This window comes from Tigriopus californicus, chromosome 2, assembly GCF_007210705.1.
Source record: "Tigriopus californicus strain San Diego chromosome 2, Tcal_SD_v2.1, whole genome shotgun sequence".
NCBI lineage: Eukaryota > Metazoa > Arthropoda > Copepoda > Harpacticoida > Harpacticidae > Tigriopus > Tigriopus californicus.
This window is the reverse complement of record NC_081441.1, coordinates 7,752,627-7,767,732: the sequence shown is the minus strand read 5'-3', so window position 1 is coordinate 7,767,732 and position 15,106 is coordinate 7,752,627. Positions and strand designations below refer to the sequence as shown.

Genomic DNA, 15,106 nt, shown 5'->3' with positions numbered 1-15,106 from the left:
CCGAAGGTGCACCAAACGTTGTGAAAATCTCTAACTGACTTTAAAATTACAGACTGATTAGGATTAAGACAGGCCTTGACAATCTATTGTCACATTTGTTAAGAAAGTAAACTCGTTTAGCTTGTCAGTAGTTAAACCCAATCAAAGATTGGTGTGAAGAAAACAAATGGTTAGATTTGTTTTGCTTCGTCTACAGTTGTACACGTCGGTTGAGGCAAGCACAATCAAATTAAAGTTTTTATTTTTAAACAAAAAAATGGCGGGAATTCAAGTATTTTTGAAGCAAACTGTGCTGGCTATTTTGTTGTACTTGGTTGAGGTCTTTCTGTCAAGAACAAAGCGGTAGTTGAAAAAAGTAATCACAAGTCAGTGGACCAAACAAGGCACCCTACTTTTCTTCTTGAACAAACAAGGAGCTAGAATTGTCTAATCTTAACATATTTATGAGCTAGCAATGTCATTGTCGATGTCTGTCTTTTTAATCTTAAAAACAGCCGAAATTGCCTTTTCGGCCTACTGATTCAAGGGAGAGCAAGCAAGCAAGCAGGCCAAGTAGAAGTAGTGACTAACTCTAGCTATATAGAGCTAGATTTAGCCCGGTTGTAGTCATGAAGTCATAACCAGCCCAAAGAACAGATCTCGTATGAATGGAGGATTAGCCACATGGTAGCCATAAAGGCTGTGTTGTCTGTATGTGTTGTCTTATGGTCCCAATAGTTTTTAAGAACATGATACGCGAATAAATCTTTCTAGTATTCAATCTTCTCCAATTTTGCTCTTTACGGTCTGAGCGCCTCTGGTCAAAATCCTTTGGTCACCTTGCATCCATCAGCTGTTGAGGAAATGTGAGTGAATATCAGAAACGAACTCCAAGAACAGAGTGAGTCTGAGGCCATCCTCGTCGTACAGCAATCCATCCATCCTCCAGCCAGCCAGTCCCACCAACCGTTAGTTGGTTACCTCTCCATCGCGCCCTCCTTTAATTCCTCGTCAATCCAACTGAGGCTACCCCGTGGTCTGGGCGTAAATCCATTGCTGACCGCCACCGAGAGACAGACAGGTCATTGCCGAACCCAATGTATCTAGATATTTTAGACTACGGTATACTACTCATTCTTAAGTGACGATTTGAATATGGGGTCATTATTATCGAGACAGGATAAATAAGGTGGTTTTTTTTTTTTTTACAAAACAAAGAACCTAAGCTAATCTCAGACCTGGTCTTGAATCCATATTTTCTTATTTGCGAACCATGAAATCATTCGAAGTTTGTTGAAATACTCCTCTTTTCCTGCTACTTCTCCACTTTCTTTATCAAACTTTGGAACCATTTCTACCTCCACTTTCTCCTCCAAGTCTGGCCTCGGAATCATGCATGATTCACGGGTCTTGCTCAAAATTCGAGTTTGAGATATTTTTTCTGGAGCGCTATTTTATTTCAATCTGATTTAGAAAGAAAAAAACTTTATTGAATCTACCAAAGCTTGTTTCGTCTCTCAACGATGGCAGATAAGGTCTTCAAGGTTTTTGGGTCAAAGCATACAATTTCTACACAATAAAAGCACAAATAATGCTCAGTTCAGAGCAAAGCATTCGCCAAAGTGAGCTACAAGTTAAATCCATAAAATATGGATGATGGCATTGTTAGGATATCAAATCTAGTAAGCACGTACTTCTCTTTATTTATCCTTGTATCTCCACTTATATTTCATTGCCGAACAGGTTCTACCAACTACTACCTCACGAAATCTACTGGTGGGGTAACTCGTTTTCCTGACTCGATCTAGGATGTCTCCCTTCTAACTCGTTAATAAAGTTCACCGTTTCAATAGCTCACTTGCACCTTTCTCAACATGGCGCAATCGGTAGGATTTGATATCCTAACAGGCATACATGTATATATCCGGCCCTAAGCCCAGGAAAACAGTTTTAGATTGTCTTTTGATATGTAAATCTACTATCTAATCAAGAGCAAAAAGTCACCTTTTTTAATCTCATATCCCATCGAAGCCTCAAAACCCCCAGTTATGATAGATTTTGCGACTCCTCCATGGAAGAGTAAGGTGTGCCCGAGGTCTGTTGTCGGTGGAGAATACCGACACCCGAAATATAGTCCGGAAAGTCTAGGCATGAAATTCTTGCATTCATCCATTAAGTGATTAAGTTGAGGGTGTCTTTCAGATCAAAATGTCGTCCGATACGGCCATGGATACTGGTGATGCTGGTGGTGGGGGCCGGTTCGGCGGGTGCGAAGGCCCAGATGCCATGTACGTCAAGCTCATCTCCTCGGACGGGCATGAGTTCATCGTGAAGCGCGAGCACGCCCTCACATCGGGCACGATCAAAGCCATGTTGTCGGGCCCTGGGCAGTTCTCGGAGAACGAGACCAACGAGGTCAACTTCCGCGAGATCCCCTCTCACGTGCTCCAAAAGGTGTGCATGTACTTCACTTACAAGGTGCGCTATACCAACAGTTCGACCGAGATCCCCGAGTTTCCCATTCTGCCCGAGATCGCATTGGAACTCCTCATGGCGGCCAACTTCTTGGACTGTTAGTGTAGCGAACCCCAAACCACTCCCTTCCTCGACAGCCTACTCGAAGTTTACAGCGCTCACCTTCAAATTAGCCAAGATGGACTCACTACTGGAGGATGAGGATCTTTGTCCGATATTTATCTAACCTTTTTTTTTTGACCATCGCCGGGGTTGATTTGCGACTAAAAGTGAATGAATAAAATGATTTAGACTAGCCAAAACTGGAAGAAAGACTTGAAAATTATTGCCAAGCTGAAGTCTATTATCCCAGAAAAAAAATACATTATCGAACGATAGACTCGAGCATTTCTGAGAGGCGCATCATAAATATATCTATACTGTGGCCTCAAGTGCCACTAGATTTGACTAAGAAATCCGGATTCGTTGTCGTCATTCTCATCCGAGATGAGGCCAGCGCTCGTATCATCGTCCGAGCTAAGCTCGTCACTGTGATCGTAGTCCATGGGCGCGGACCCATCCTCGCCATCAGTATCGCGAGTAGGGAATGGTTTTTGAACACTACAAACCATTTCTGCTAAATTGGTGAAATTGGCCGACCCAGAGGCGGGTTTAGGTGTGTCGAGTGGGGTGGCTAAGTTCTCCACGCTGCCTCTTCGTATCGCCCCTTGTAACGAAAAGGAAGAAGGCTTTTCACCGCCTTTGACCGAGCTCATGAATTGCTTCAACAGACCGGCTTTCTTGAGGCCGGTGAAATATGTTCGTCCATGATAATAGCCCACATCTCTAATCTCTTCAAAGGCGCCGAATTGAAGTGTTCCATATCGGTCAATAGGTGGACGGAGATAATGGCAATAGTCGGAAGTCTTGACCGTCTCCAACTTGCCCACACACGATACGTAAGCTAAGCGCGATTGAACCTCGGCCTGATTGGGCACATTCATCTTGGATCGGAAAGGACTCCATTTCGAGAGCATGACTTGCAATCCAGATAGACTATCGCCGTAATTGGTGAAATCGGCGTCGTCTTGTGCACCCACGTCAACGGCTAGGATGTGTTTTGATCCTTTGATCCGCATGATATCAGCGGGCAAATTGTTGACGTAACCCCCGTCCAATAGTAGATGACCATCTTGAGGATCACAAAGAGGTGGCATATAACCGGCCAAGGACATTGAACTTCGTACATATCGCCAAAGAGAACCGTAATCGTGGATGCGCATGGCACTTTCGGTTATATCGGTGGTCACGGTGAAGAACGGAAGCCACAAATCTCGAATATCACGGTCCAGGAATACCGCCTCCAACAGGTCATTGAAACCTTGACCTGTTAAGTAAGCCGTATGAGGCCAGGTGAGGTCCATGACCTGTCGCCAGTACTGGGTCATCTTGTAGGAGAAACTCCTCGCCTTCACCGTCATTTCCGTCACATCACGCTCTTGGCAATAGAGGGCGCCGATGAAGCTTCCAATGCTTACGCCTGCCACGCTATCGATGGGGATACCGGCCTCGAGTATGGCTTTGATCATTCCGACATGAGAACATCCGCGAGCCCCTCCACCGCCCAAAACGAGTCCCACAGACGTGCCAGTGATCATGCGGGCTAAACGGCAGAAATCTGAGTGGATGTCCGGAGGATTGTCAACGTTGATTCGATTGTACATGGATTCTAAACGCTCCACGCGACGTTTGAAGAACATTCGCGGGGGACACCGTATGTGATAATGCACGTTGATCCAGTTCCTCTCTTTCAGCCATAAAGACGTGTTCTTGGGGTACTTGACATCTTCCTTGTGCAAGAAAATCATTTCTTTACGCGTCCTCCGAGAATATGTCTCTAGGTTCTCCTCCAATGGTCGAATGTTCGGCATGTCCAACGGATCGACTAGAATAAAAATCACATCGGCGTGCCGCACACACAATTTGGTCCACGAATTTAGTTCCGAATCGCATTGGTAGACCACGATCCGATGTTTATCCTCTTGTTGAGCCAACCAGGCTGAAAGGCGGAATTCTGCTCCTTTATTAAAGGCCCCAAGTCCGAGCTCGTTGAAAATGTATTCTTTGGTGAGTCTTAGCGAGGCATCAACCAGATTCAGGGCTTGAATGAGTTCCAACGTAAACGAAGTCACCGGCAAATCTGGTTTGAGCCCGATCACAGCCACGGTGGAGAAGTTAGATTGGGCCACATTATGCATTCCCGCCGAACCAGAAAGGGCCATTGATCTTGGATCAGAGCCTTTCTCCCAGGATTGCTGGAGTTTCTCGCCTAATAGTTTAATCAGACGCATCAAGACCATTGGGAATCGCATCTTGATGTAGTCAATGAGTCCAGAGGGGAGTTTGGCTACCTCTGTGTCTCTCACAGCAATCACAGTTGTACTCCGAGGAGTCTTCATGAGTGTCTCGACGATCCCAGTGAGCTCCCCTCGTCCAAACTCTCCGACCAGCTCTTTCTTTCCCCCATCTCGCGAAATCACTGACCGCAACCGACCCGACAACACCACGTAAGTGCTTTCGGCAATGGAGTTCTGCTTGTACAAAGCCTTGCCCGATTCGACCAGATTCCATTCCAGGGCAAAGTCAATGGATCGAACATAACTCGACAGGTTGTCTATCACAGAGGAAGCCAATTGCAAGGCCACGTCGGGATTTCTCGACATGTACGAGGCCAGTTCCAAGCCACTCAGCATGGCCACTCTGGACGTCATGCTAGCGGTATAAGTGAAGAAGCTGGGCTCGGCAGTCAGGACTTGGAGTTGGCCTAAAACCCCACCGGGATAGGCCTTGTGAATCTCCACGGGGACATCCTCTCCGTTTTTTTGAGACACACTCACGCAGCCAGTTAACACTAGGATGAGGAATGCTGCATCGTTGGTCTCTTCCGCAATGAGGACCTCCTTTTCTTGGAACTGAACGATCTCGAGGTCTTGAACAAAGGCAGCGCTGTCCTCTCCCACCATGTCTTGGTCGGAGAGACCGAAATGCTTACGGAAGAAGTTCACAGCCACGTCTTTGAGCTTATCATCTTGAAATCCAGCCAGGATTTTCTTGGACTTGAACAGGCTCTTGAGAGCCGGATCTTCCAAGAATGGATATTGCACGGGGGAAGACTCGTTTTGGGCGTTGACCGGGACCGATCGAGGCGTAGGCATCGACTTGCTTCTCGCAACATCCTCCATATGAGGCGCTGGCGGATGGCTTTGGAGCGCTTCCTCCACCTGGACCTCGGTGGAGGATTGTTTCTTCAAGAGCACTGCGCCCCTATGCTGAGAGCTCATGAGTTCCGCCCCCAATCCTAGGTACTGGTGAAGGGCCAGGAAGGTGACTCGCTGGAGTCGAATCATGACCACCTGGATCACACGCGTCAGACTCACGGGGTCATGAGCAAACGCGCCTTGAAAACTGGCAAAGGGGAATCGGATGATTTTCGTGTCTTCCAGCGCCTTGGCCGACACAGTTTTATACGATTTTCGTTTGTTAGCCATGTAATCCAGGAAACTCAGCAATGACACGATGGGCTCACCGGCTTTGACGGTCTTCATCTCGATAAAATTACTCTTGGATTCACTGCCGCTCGCTTCGGCAGTATCGTAGCACACGATCACTTGTCCGGACTCGACTATGAACATGCTATCATCGGGATCCCCCACTTTGAACAAGTAGTCGTTCTGTTTCATGTTCACGTATTGCACATCGGACATCAACTTCCACACCACCGTTTGCTCAATGTGTCCAAACACGCGCAAGTTCTTCAAGACCAGGAGCACGGATTCGGGCACGGCTCCATCTTTGCTTTCCGATCCGTAACTGCCATCTTCTTCCAGGAACTCGTGCGGCAAATCAGGCTTCAACATCTGGCTCTGATAATCTGGCGAGGACGGATGGCTAAACACTCGCTTCATCAACTTGGCCACGTCCTTGCGTTTCCGGCCTTGCCCGCCTCGAATGTACACCCCAACAGCCTTGGCACTCCGAAAAGCCTTGCGACTCATGAAGGCCAACCGATCACGTTTCCGGAATCGCGGTCCCTCACCCGGCACCACAAATTCCTTGACGGCTTTGACCTTGGAAGTGATCTTTTCATTGGATTTGATCCTTCGACAACAGTGAGCCACGATCAGACCTACTATTAAGCCTAAGGCCAAGAGGAAGGCAAGAATGTGCGTGAGACTCTCCGTGGAGAGTCCATGCACGCTCCAATGCTGAATGGCCTCCGGGGGGAAGATGAGGGCCAGCAAGGGCTGGATACCGCCGTTCCACACGGGGTCCATTATCCAGTGATAGGCCCCCCCGACATGCTCCATCACACCCGTGAAAGCATCCATGGTGTATGCCCAGACGGAAGGGAGGTATGGTAAATAATACGTAAATAAATATATGAGTGAGTGGTTGGGTTGGTGGGTGGGTTAGATGTATGGAAGGAGGGAGGGAGGGTGGAGCGATGTTTACCCAGAGGCGGCTGGATTCATCCTGGGCGCTCCGGCCTCGAAGGATGGAGGGATGGAGGGAGGGAGGGATAGATTGGCTTCCAAATTGGGGGCCCAGACAGACAGGAGGCAATCCGTTATCAGCGGAGATACGGACTACTTACTAGTTTGCAATGTGACACTCACTCATCACTGCATGCATTCACTTGAACAGATGATGAGAGTGAACTCATCTGATCAAGTTGAACTTATGAAGGAAGAAACTGTTGACAACTCGCTCAGCTTTCTTAACACCAGTGCTGCCAACTATCTCATACCCTAAGGCCGTCGGAGCGTGCCAAAGTCCCTAAAGCACACCAGAGTGGGTTAGATTGGGTCAGGAACTATGTCAATTACTTTTAGATACAGTGATGGCAAACGAGATGGATCACTAGCAAGGTAGTTCCAATTTTGGGAATCAGCTTGACTTTTGGACGCCAAGTGGACAAAATTCGGCAGAGGTGTTCAAAAGTAAGTGGTCTTGTCCAATCATGGGTAGAAGTAAAATGTAAACTCTATCAAAGTGTATATACATTTAGTAGCAACTGACCTTTGTAGAATGTTGGCAAATGATTTCACTAAGGTTTTAAATTTCCAAAATGTACATTGTAATGATTATTGTAGTTTTTACTCAACTATTTGATAAAATACGGCAATTTAACAGACATCATTCATCGTATAACAAACGTCTTTCGTTAAGTTAATGAGAGAACATGAAGATATTTCGAAAGTTAAGAATTTGAAGCCAAGCCACAATCAGGGCATTTGGTAGGTGAGTACTTTTAATTGAAACTAAGTCATGAAATTTGTAATAGCTTGGCAACCACTTATCAAATATTCAACTTTTCATCATAATATACAGATATGAATTATGATATCTTAATTTTTTAACAATAGCAATTAACTTTGTATTAAAAACTAGTATTTCTCCAGATTTTCTGACATCAACACACACATATATTATCAAAAGCCAAGAAACGTATCTAACAACATCAGGAAATTCAGTGATGTCGTTGATCTTGGCCGGATCAGCTGCAATTCCTTCTTGAGAAGGAATATATTCCACAAATTGGACCAATGACTTTGCAAAAGCAAATTTTTCTGAGTTCAAAGTTATTTTATGTTTCTGGCATTGCTTCAACACCTCCAACACAGATTCCATGTGAGATCAAAAATTCGGATAAGCAATACAGATGTTATCCACCACCTTCAAGACATTGGACAAGTCACCTATGGCTTGGTCCCCTCTGAGGTTGTAGGCATCTGTGGTCAAAGTCTTTCCCATTGGTCCCCTGGTGTGAATGAGATGTCCCTGTGTATTGATTCTTCATCCATCATTATTTGCCAATATCCACTAGCTGTGTCATTTGTGGTGAAATATTTTTACTTTGGCTGGTAATTGACACGACGTCATGAGGTGCATGCATAGGGTGGATAGGACAAAGAATTTGGTTCTTAGGCTTTTTTTAATAGGCGCACAATCGTATTTTGCCGTTCCATTTTGTCTATACGACCAAAGGGTGAGACTATGCACTTGGACGGACGGTCACCAACATGCTTCCAATTCCTTTTACGAAATAATTTGTCAATTAGCACTTTGACCTCAGATTGTTGGGCAAATGGAATTCGACAAGTATTGTGAATGGCGTACAGTGTAGCATTTGGTTTTAATTCAAGATGATGAGGGCGACCAGTCTTAGGGCGGCTTTATACTACGATGGAAAATCAGGATTGAATCTGGTTTGAGGATGGAAATATGACTTGTGCCGGGACGAGTTTTTCGTAAAATGCGTCTTTTTGTTCGACTTGAGTACAGTGAAAGAAGACTGGAGTCGCCCCAGCTCCAGTCCTACTTCCATCCTCAAACCGAATTCAATCTTGGTTTTCCGTCCTGGTGTAAATCCGCCCTTAGATTTTCAACGCATTTTTCTTGTGAAAATACATTGCTATATTCCTTCATTAAATTGCATCGAATACTTTCAATTACTCCCTAGGAGGGGTGCTGAGATACCAACAAACTTACAAGTCTTACTGTTGAACCATGGGCTGTAGCAAGAAAATGGCGGGCAGGCCGCCATTTTAAGCACTTTGTTTATGGAAAATGGCTAAGAATTGTGGAAAACATATTCTTTTCAAGCTTTGGCAATTGAGCAGGATGTCAAGTTTTTAAATCAGCTATTTTTAAGAGCATGTCCTTAAAGGCTCATGACTTTAAACAACAACAATCTTGCACTAAATCCATAACATTGCTAAATAAATTATGCTAAGGATTATACATTCAGTTTTGCAGATAATAAGAATATATTATTAAGCTTTTCCAGTTTTTTTACACTTTTCGCCAACCTTACATTGGTGGAGGTAGGTGTTGGTACCTGCTTGCTGCTTAAGGTGAGATAAAGAAGTTAGGAAACTGCACTCTAAGAAATCTTATTTTGAGTATTTCAGAGCTATATGACAAATGTTTTCAGAGTCTATTTTGTTTTTGGCGCCATCAATGACCTAGTTTTTAATAAGATATCCGTTAAATGGGGTTGGTACCCATGAAAATACCCAAGAGGTTCATGGGAAACCTAGGACATGACTCTAACCGACTAGCCCTCTACTCTAACCTTCTTGTACCCATACAAAAGAATCCCCCAAAATGTCAAGTAAGTAAATTTGCTTATTGCTTTCTAACCCTGGAATAAAAGGTTGATCAGGAATTTTAATCAAAAACTTGTCCAAGTCTGACTTAAACCCTGCTACTGGATCAACGCCTACATAAGCCCTACGAATATTAGAGGGCAGCAAATTGAACAATGAAGGAGCCAGAGAAAGAGGAGAGTTGGACTTCATTGTTTTAACTAGCCTGGATTCTCGAGGGCCTGGAGGTGCTCTCAAAACGCACATTAAGCCTCTACGGTCACTACAATTGACCCTAAATCCTGGGTTGGGACAAAGCTCATGGATGCTTTTGAAAACGTACAATATCAGATACCTTTCGTACCTTCTCTGAATACTTTACAATCCCAACCTTTCTAACCTCTCCCAGTACGTGAGCTCTCTCATACCCTCAATGTTCCTAGTAAAACATCTTTGGCCCTGCTCAAGCTTTTGCAAACCTGCTGAACTAATTGGAGCCCAAATGGGAGAGGCATATTTAAGATGCGGCTGAACAATCGACTTGTACAGAGTTAGCATCGTGATACTATCTCTGGACTTAAACGTGCGATATATCCAACCACATGTTTGAAAAGCTGTACCAAGTTTCAACTGGATATGCTCATCGAACTTTCCATTATCTTGAAGGGCTACACCTAAATCCTTCATAGATGAGACCTGCTCAATATCTTTACCTCCATTATCTACAAGTGGAGTATTTAAAGGAGTTGACCCAAATGTCATCGAGCGGAATTTCATTCCGTTCAGGGCCATATTACTCTCAGTTACCCAAGAGTAGATTCGATCTAAGTCCTTTTCAAGGCTACTGGAATCTTGCCCATTCCTACCAGAAACTAACTTTGTATCGTCAGCATAGGAAGAGATACTGAAATTACTACTACCAAACTTGTGAAGCGGAGAAATGAAGATGACGAAAAGGAGAGAACCCAAAATGGAACCCTGAGGAACACCCAACTTGACATCATGTGTGTCACTAAGGGATCCCTCAACCTTAACCAATTGCTTCCTACCAGAAATGATCAGAGCCATTTTGAATCTTTGACCACTATGGGGTATTTTTCAATAGATAATCATGAACTTAAACTCAATCTTGGTACGAGATTTTGCCTGTAAGTCTAAGAAATTCACTCAGGTATAATGGTGATACAAATGTAAGAAACAAAATAAAAACGAAAATTTTCAACCATTGGGCCAGGCACCACTTAGTTGGAATTCCTTGCACTCATTTACGATGCACAATGGTCAAGGGTAGACATGGGTGGAGCTGCCCTTGCAATAGTATACTCAGTTATGAGAGAAATAGCGGACTTCTAGAGATGAGGCCTGCAAACATATCTAGCTAAGCCTTGAATATAGGGTTGATCAGGTAGTTTGATCAAGAATTTGTCCAAGTATGATTTAAATCCTGGTACAGGATCAACATCATTCATACTCCCTTCGAATATTTCATTGCAACAAATTTAACAATGAAGAAGCCCGAGAAAGAAGAGAGGTGGATATCATTGTTCGAACTAGCCTGGATTCTCTTGAAGATGCTCTCAAAACGCACATTAATCCTCTAGGGTCACTAGAATCGATCCAAAAACCAAAGATGTGACAAAACTAATCGATGCTATTAAAGACGTACCTTCTCTGAACACTGCACAGTCCCAACTTCATTAATCTTTCCCAATACGAGAGTTGTCTCATACCTTCAATGTTCCTGGTAAAACATCTTTGGACCTGCTCGACCTTTTACAAACCTGCCGAATTCGTTAAGCCCAAACATCCTGAAGATGTGATCTTCAGGATGTGACTGGACAATCGACATGTACAGATTAAGCATATTGATACAAAGACTATATCTGGACTTAAACGTACGATGTATCCAACCACAGGTTTGAAAAGTCGTGGGAACGTTGAAGTGGAAATGCTCATCGAACTTTCCATTACCTTGGAGGACTATGCCTAAATCCTTCATGTACGAGACCCGCTCCATATGTTTACCTCAATTATCTACGAGCGGAGTGCTCAATGGCCTTGACCCAAAGGTCATTGAGCGGAATTTCATTCCATTCAATGCCAAATTACTCTCAGCAGCCCAATAGCAGATTTGATCTAAGACGTCTACTAAACTACCGAGATCTTAACCATTCCTACAACATTCATACTAAATTTGTACCATCAGCATAGGGTGGGATACTGACATTATAAGTAATACTAAGCTTCTGAAATGGAGCAAGGAAATGATGAAAAAGAGAGGACCTAAAATGGATCCCTGAGGAACACCCGACACCTGACTAAGTGACATGTATGTCACTTAAGGATCCCTCGACCTTAACCAATCGCTTATTAACATAAATGAAACTTCTTAACATATTGGAATTCAATGTTGCAAAGGAAAGCAATTTTAAGTGTTGTGGGTTACTCATTTCAAGACCTACGTCTTCGCCAAACTTACTTTATCTTATCACAAGAACGGTTCCAGGGCAACTCGACCCAGCGGACAACTCGACCCAACGGACAACTCGACCCAGCGGACAACTCGACCTGGTGGACAACTCGACCTAGCACAGAAATTAAGCCCAATGTGTTGGCTTACACATGGTTCTAACTTATGGAGCAAAATTAAACTGTGATGTAAAACATGTCAAAATTTGAAAGGTTTTACACAAATTATTGTTTGATCTTTAAAGACAAGTTATGTTTACAGCAATCTAGGTGTGAAAATCAAGTTTGATAATGTTTTGATCAAACTTAATATTTTTGTTCAAAGCCTTACTTTGAAAGCAAATTCAATGTCAACTTGTCAAGCTTTAGTTTTGTTCCATAATCATGTTTTTAGGTCAATATGTTGGGTTTAGCTATTGTACTGGGTCAAGTTTAGATATTCAAATATTAATTAGACAAGAGGTAAAAAGTCACCTTCAAAACTTCTCTCTGAGTTGTTCACACTGAGCTTTTCAATGTGAATGTATTTCTCAAAGTGGTTAAATTCGTTGTAACTAGAGATGTAACGAGCCAAGAATTTTTCGTCTAGGCTGGGCGAAGACGAAAGTGGCTCATTTCGAGCTGAGCTGGGCTTGGGAAAAAAACAGGTTTCGAGCTGAGCTTGGTTAATCGGGTTGATATTTTGGGTCAAGTCTGAGCTGGGCCATGAACCACTGGAATATGGACGGGGATGGTGAGGTTGAAAATTAGCAACTCCAATTTGAGTCAATGAATTAAATTCTTCTTCAAATAAGGCTGGCCCCAGATCCCTGCGATTGCATATTTCAAATGTCAGCTCAATCAAACGACTGGGTCAAAAGTTATGCCCTCTCAAAGTGCAGTACATAACAGAGCACAGAATGAATGACTTAGCCCTCTTCTGGTAATCAATTACCACAAGTGGGCTAGTTCGTTCATTCATTGAAGAGCTTTTTAGTGTCTTTTAAGACGGCATAACTTTTGATCCAGTCGCTCGATCAAGCTGAAAATTGAAATGAGTAATTGCTGTTGCCTGGGATCATTCTCATTTGAAGAAGAACATAATGCGTTAACTTAATCGCGAAAAGCTAATTCCCAAACCAAGCGTCCCCGTCCATATTCCAGTTGTTCATGGCTGGGCCAAATCCGAGCTAACCCATGTCCGGGCTGAGCTATGTATGTCTGAGCTGGATAAACCAATAGATCTATTGGCCAGTCTAGTTTCTAGTTCTCGTGTCAGGTAGCATCACTAACTTTTCTTAACACAAACTAGGTGCTTAAAAAGGGCAAAAAAGACAACATTTATGGCCTCTGAACATAAGTTTCTTTTAGGCGATGGTACCATAAAAATGGTCTCAGCTCAGACTTGCATTTATAGGAGATATATAAGGATATAATAGGAGATTTATATAACCTCTGAGATGTAGCTACCAGGGGTTGGTGAATTAGTTTGTGCTTTTGGTCAGAATAGTTGCTTTTAATTCATGAAAATCAGCCAATATAAGTTTCGAAAACGTAAAAAAAGTTATCAAAAGTTGGAAAAAAGGTTATTTGCTTAGTTATTCATGTTTTATGGTAGTCTTGAGGCAAAAGTTGCCTAATTATTGTTATTCACTATCTTCTTGGTCTTTGGGCTCAGAAATATAGTCTTGCTTTTACATCAACGTAAAACTAAATTTTAATCTAGGTATAACTGGTAGGTGTAAAGCATACTTTGAACCATCTTGAAATCATGGTCCGGGACAAAGCAGATGAGTGGTTGTCTCTTTAATTGTTAACAACATTGTTTGAGAATGTAAGGCAATTGGATACAAAAACCTCAGTTATAGTTCATAGAAAAAGTAAATACACCTTGAGTTGTCTATCAATACATGTTTTCCTGGGAAGATATTATCAAAATAAGGAATTTGTTAAAAATTGAGCCATACCACATACGAGATGATACTAAATGTTTTTTTTGTAAAAGCCATGTTATGGATAGGGTGGTATAACATGGAAAGAAATTGAGGGCTTTGTGCCTTCTGAAAATCCTTCCCCATTGTTCAAAGAATTGCAAAGATAGATACCAAATGGCACACCCATTTCCCTTGGCCCCTTGCCAACCTTCAGCTGGTCCTTAGTTTGGTTCTGACATCAAGACTGTGCTCACTTAAATTTTCGAACATAGTTTTGGAGGCAAACAATGGGAGGCTTATCAATTGGCTTAACGCTAAAATTAGCTCAATGGCTGCACAGCACTACTGAATGTGTTCAATAGTTCTTCTTTATGAAAGCTTTGGGTTCAAGGTCAAACAAATCCTTGAGCGGGGACAAACTTTGTCAGACACAGCCAAAGTAGCCCTGAATTTCTTTCCATCCAATATTTCTCCTAAATTTCGTCTAAACATGACCAACACTTTTCAGTTTCATCGAAAATTCTCTGTTTTTGTTTTTTATGGTTATTATTTATGAAGAAGTACTTTTGCCCCGAAATGGTCAAAATAGTTTAGAATATAATTTAACCTAAAAATATCTTTCCAACCCCTAGTAGTTACTATTGCTAGAGCTGAGTACTTAAATAATTTGAATTTGAAAAATATGAAATGCTTTCACAACTCGTTCAACAATGAGCTGAGTAACAACCAAATTGTTGATTGCAATTGACCATTCATTCATAGTCATGCATAATAATATTTCATAGGCTTGCCTTTAAGTTAAAGTCAAAGGTGGTCAAACTGAGCTGGGCCACAATTGCGCTCCGTAAAGTTCGGCCACGGCTGAGACATGGCCTCGTCGAGTTCGAGTTTGGTTGAATCATAGCTCGACAATTTCAAGCTGCGCTGAGCGAGAGCCTAAACCCAGCTCCAAAGTAGGAGGTGGGCTCACATATAACTCTACATTTCGAGCTGAGCTGAGTCAGGGCCTTAATCCAGCTCAAAGTGGTTTGGGCCAAATACGTTTCAGCAGTTTGGTCAGGCTGGCCTGGTTTTTTTTCAGCTAGCAAAAGAAAACCCTCGCAGTAAATATTGATGCAGTTGTTTTTTTATGTTCTCCTA

The 15,106-nt window shown here is 43.0% G+C and overlaps 2 protein-coding genes across 3 annotated transcripts; one reads left to right on the top strand and one right to left on the bottom strand.

Moving 5' to 3' along the window:
• The first annotated feature begins 819 nt into the window (after positions 1-819).
• LOC131892770 (elongin-C) lies at positions 820-2,766 on the top strand. Of its 2 annotated transcripts, none has more exons than XM_059242612.1 (2): positions 820-1,060; positions 2,182-2,766. In XM_059242612.1, the coding sequence occupies exon 2, from the start codon at positions 2,188-2,190 to the stop codon at positions 2,554-2,556; it is 369 nt and encodes a 122-aa protein (XP_059098595.1). In that variant the 5' UTR covers positions 820-1,060; positions 2,182-2,187; the 3' UTR covers positions 2,557-2,766. The 2 variants fall into 2 exon arrangements, with proteins under 2 accessions (XP_059098595.1, XP_059098596.1); XM_059242613.1 differs by lacking the exon at positions 820-1,060 and adding an exon at positions 1,079-1,101.
• Positions 2,758-7,493, bottom strand: LOC131892766 (neuropathy target esterase sws-like). Its single transcript, XM_059242608.1, has one exon. The coding sequence runs from the start codon at positions 6,819-6,821 to the stop codon at positions 2,892-2,894; it is 3,930 nt and encodes a 1,309-aa protein (XP_059098591.1). The 5' UTR covers positions 6,822-7,493; the 3' UTR covers positions 2,758-2,891.
• Positions 7,494-15,106: the final 7,613 nt, after the last annotated feature.

Excerpts from the sequence above, each read along its gene's own strand:
- LOC131892766 (XM_059242608.1), bottom strand. The coding sequence starts at position 6,821 with ATGGATGCTTTCACGGGTGTGATGGAGCATGTCGGGGGGGCCTATCAC.
- LOC131892770 (XM_059242612.1), top strand. The coding sequence starts at position 2,188 with ATGTCGTCCGATACGGCCATGGATACTGGTGATGCTGGTGGTGGGGGC.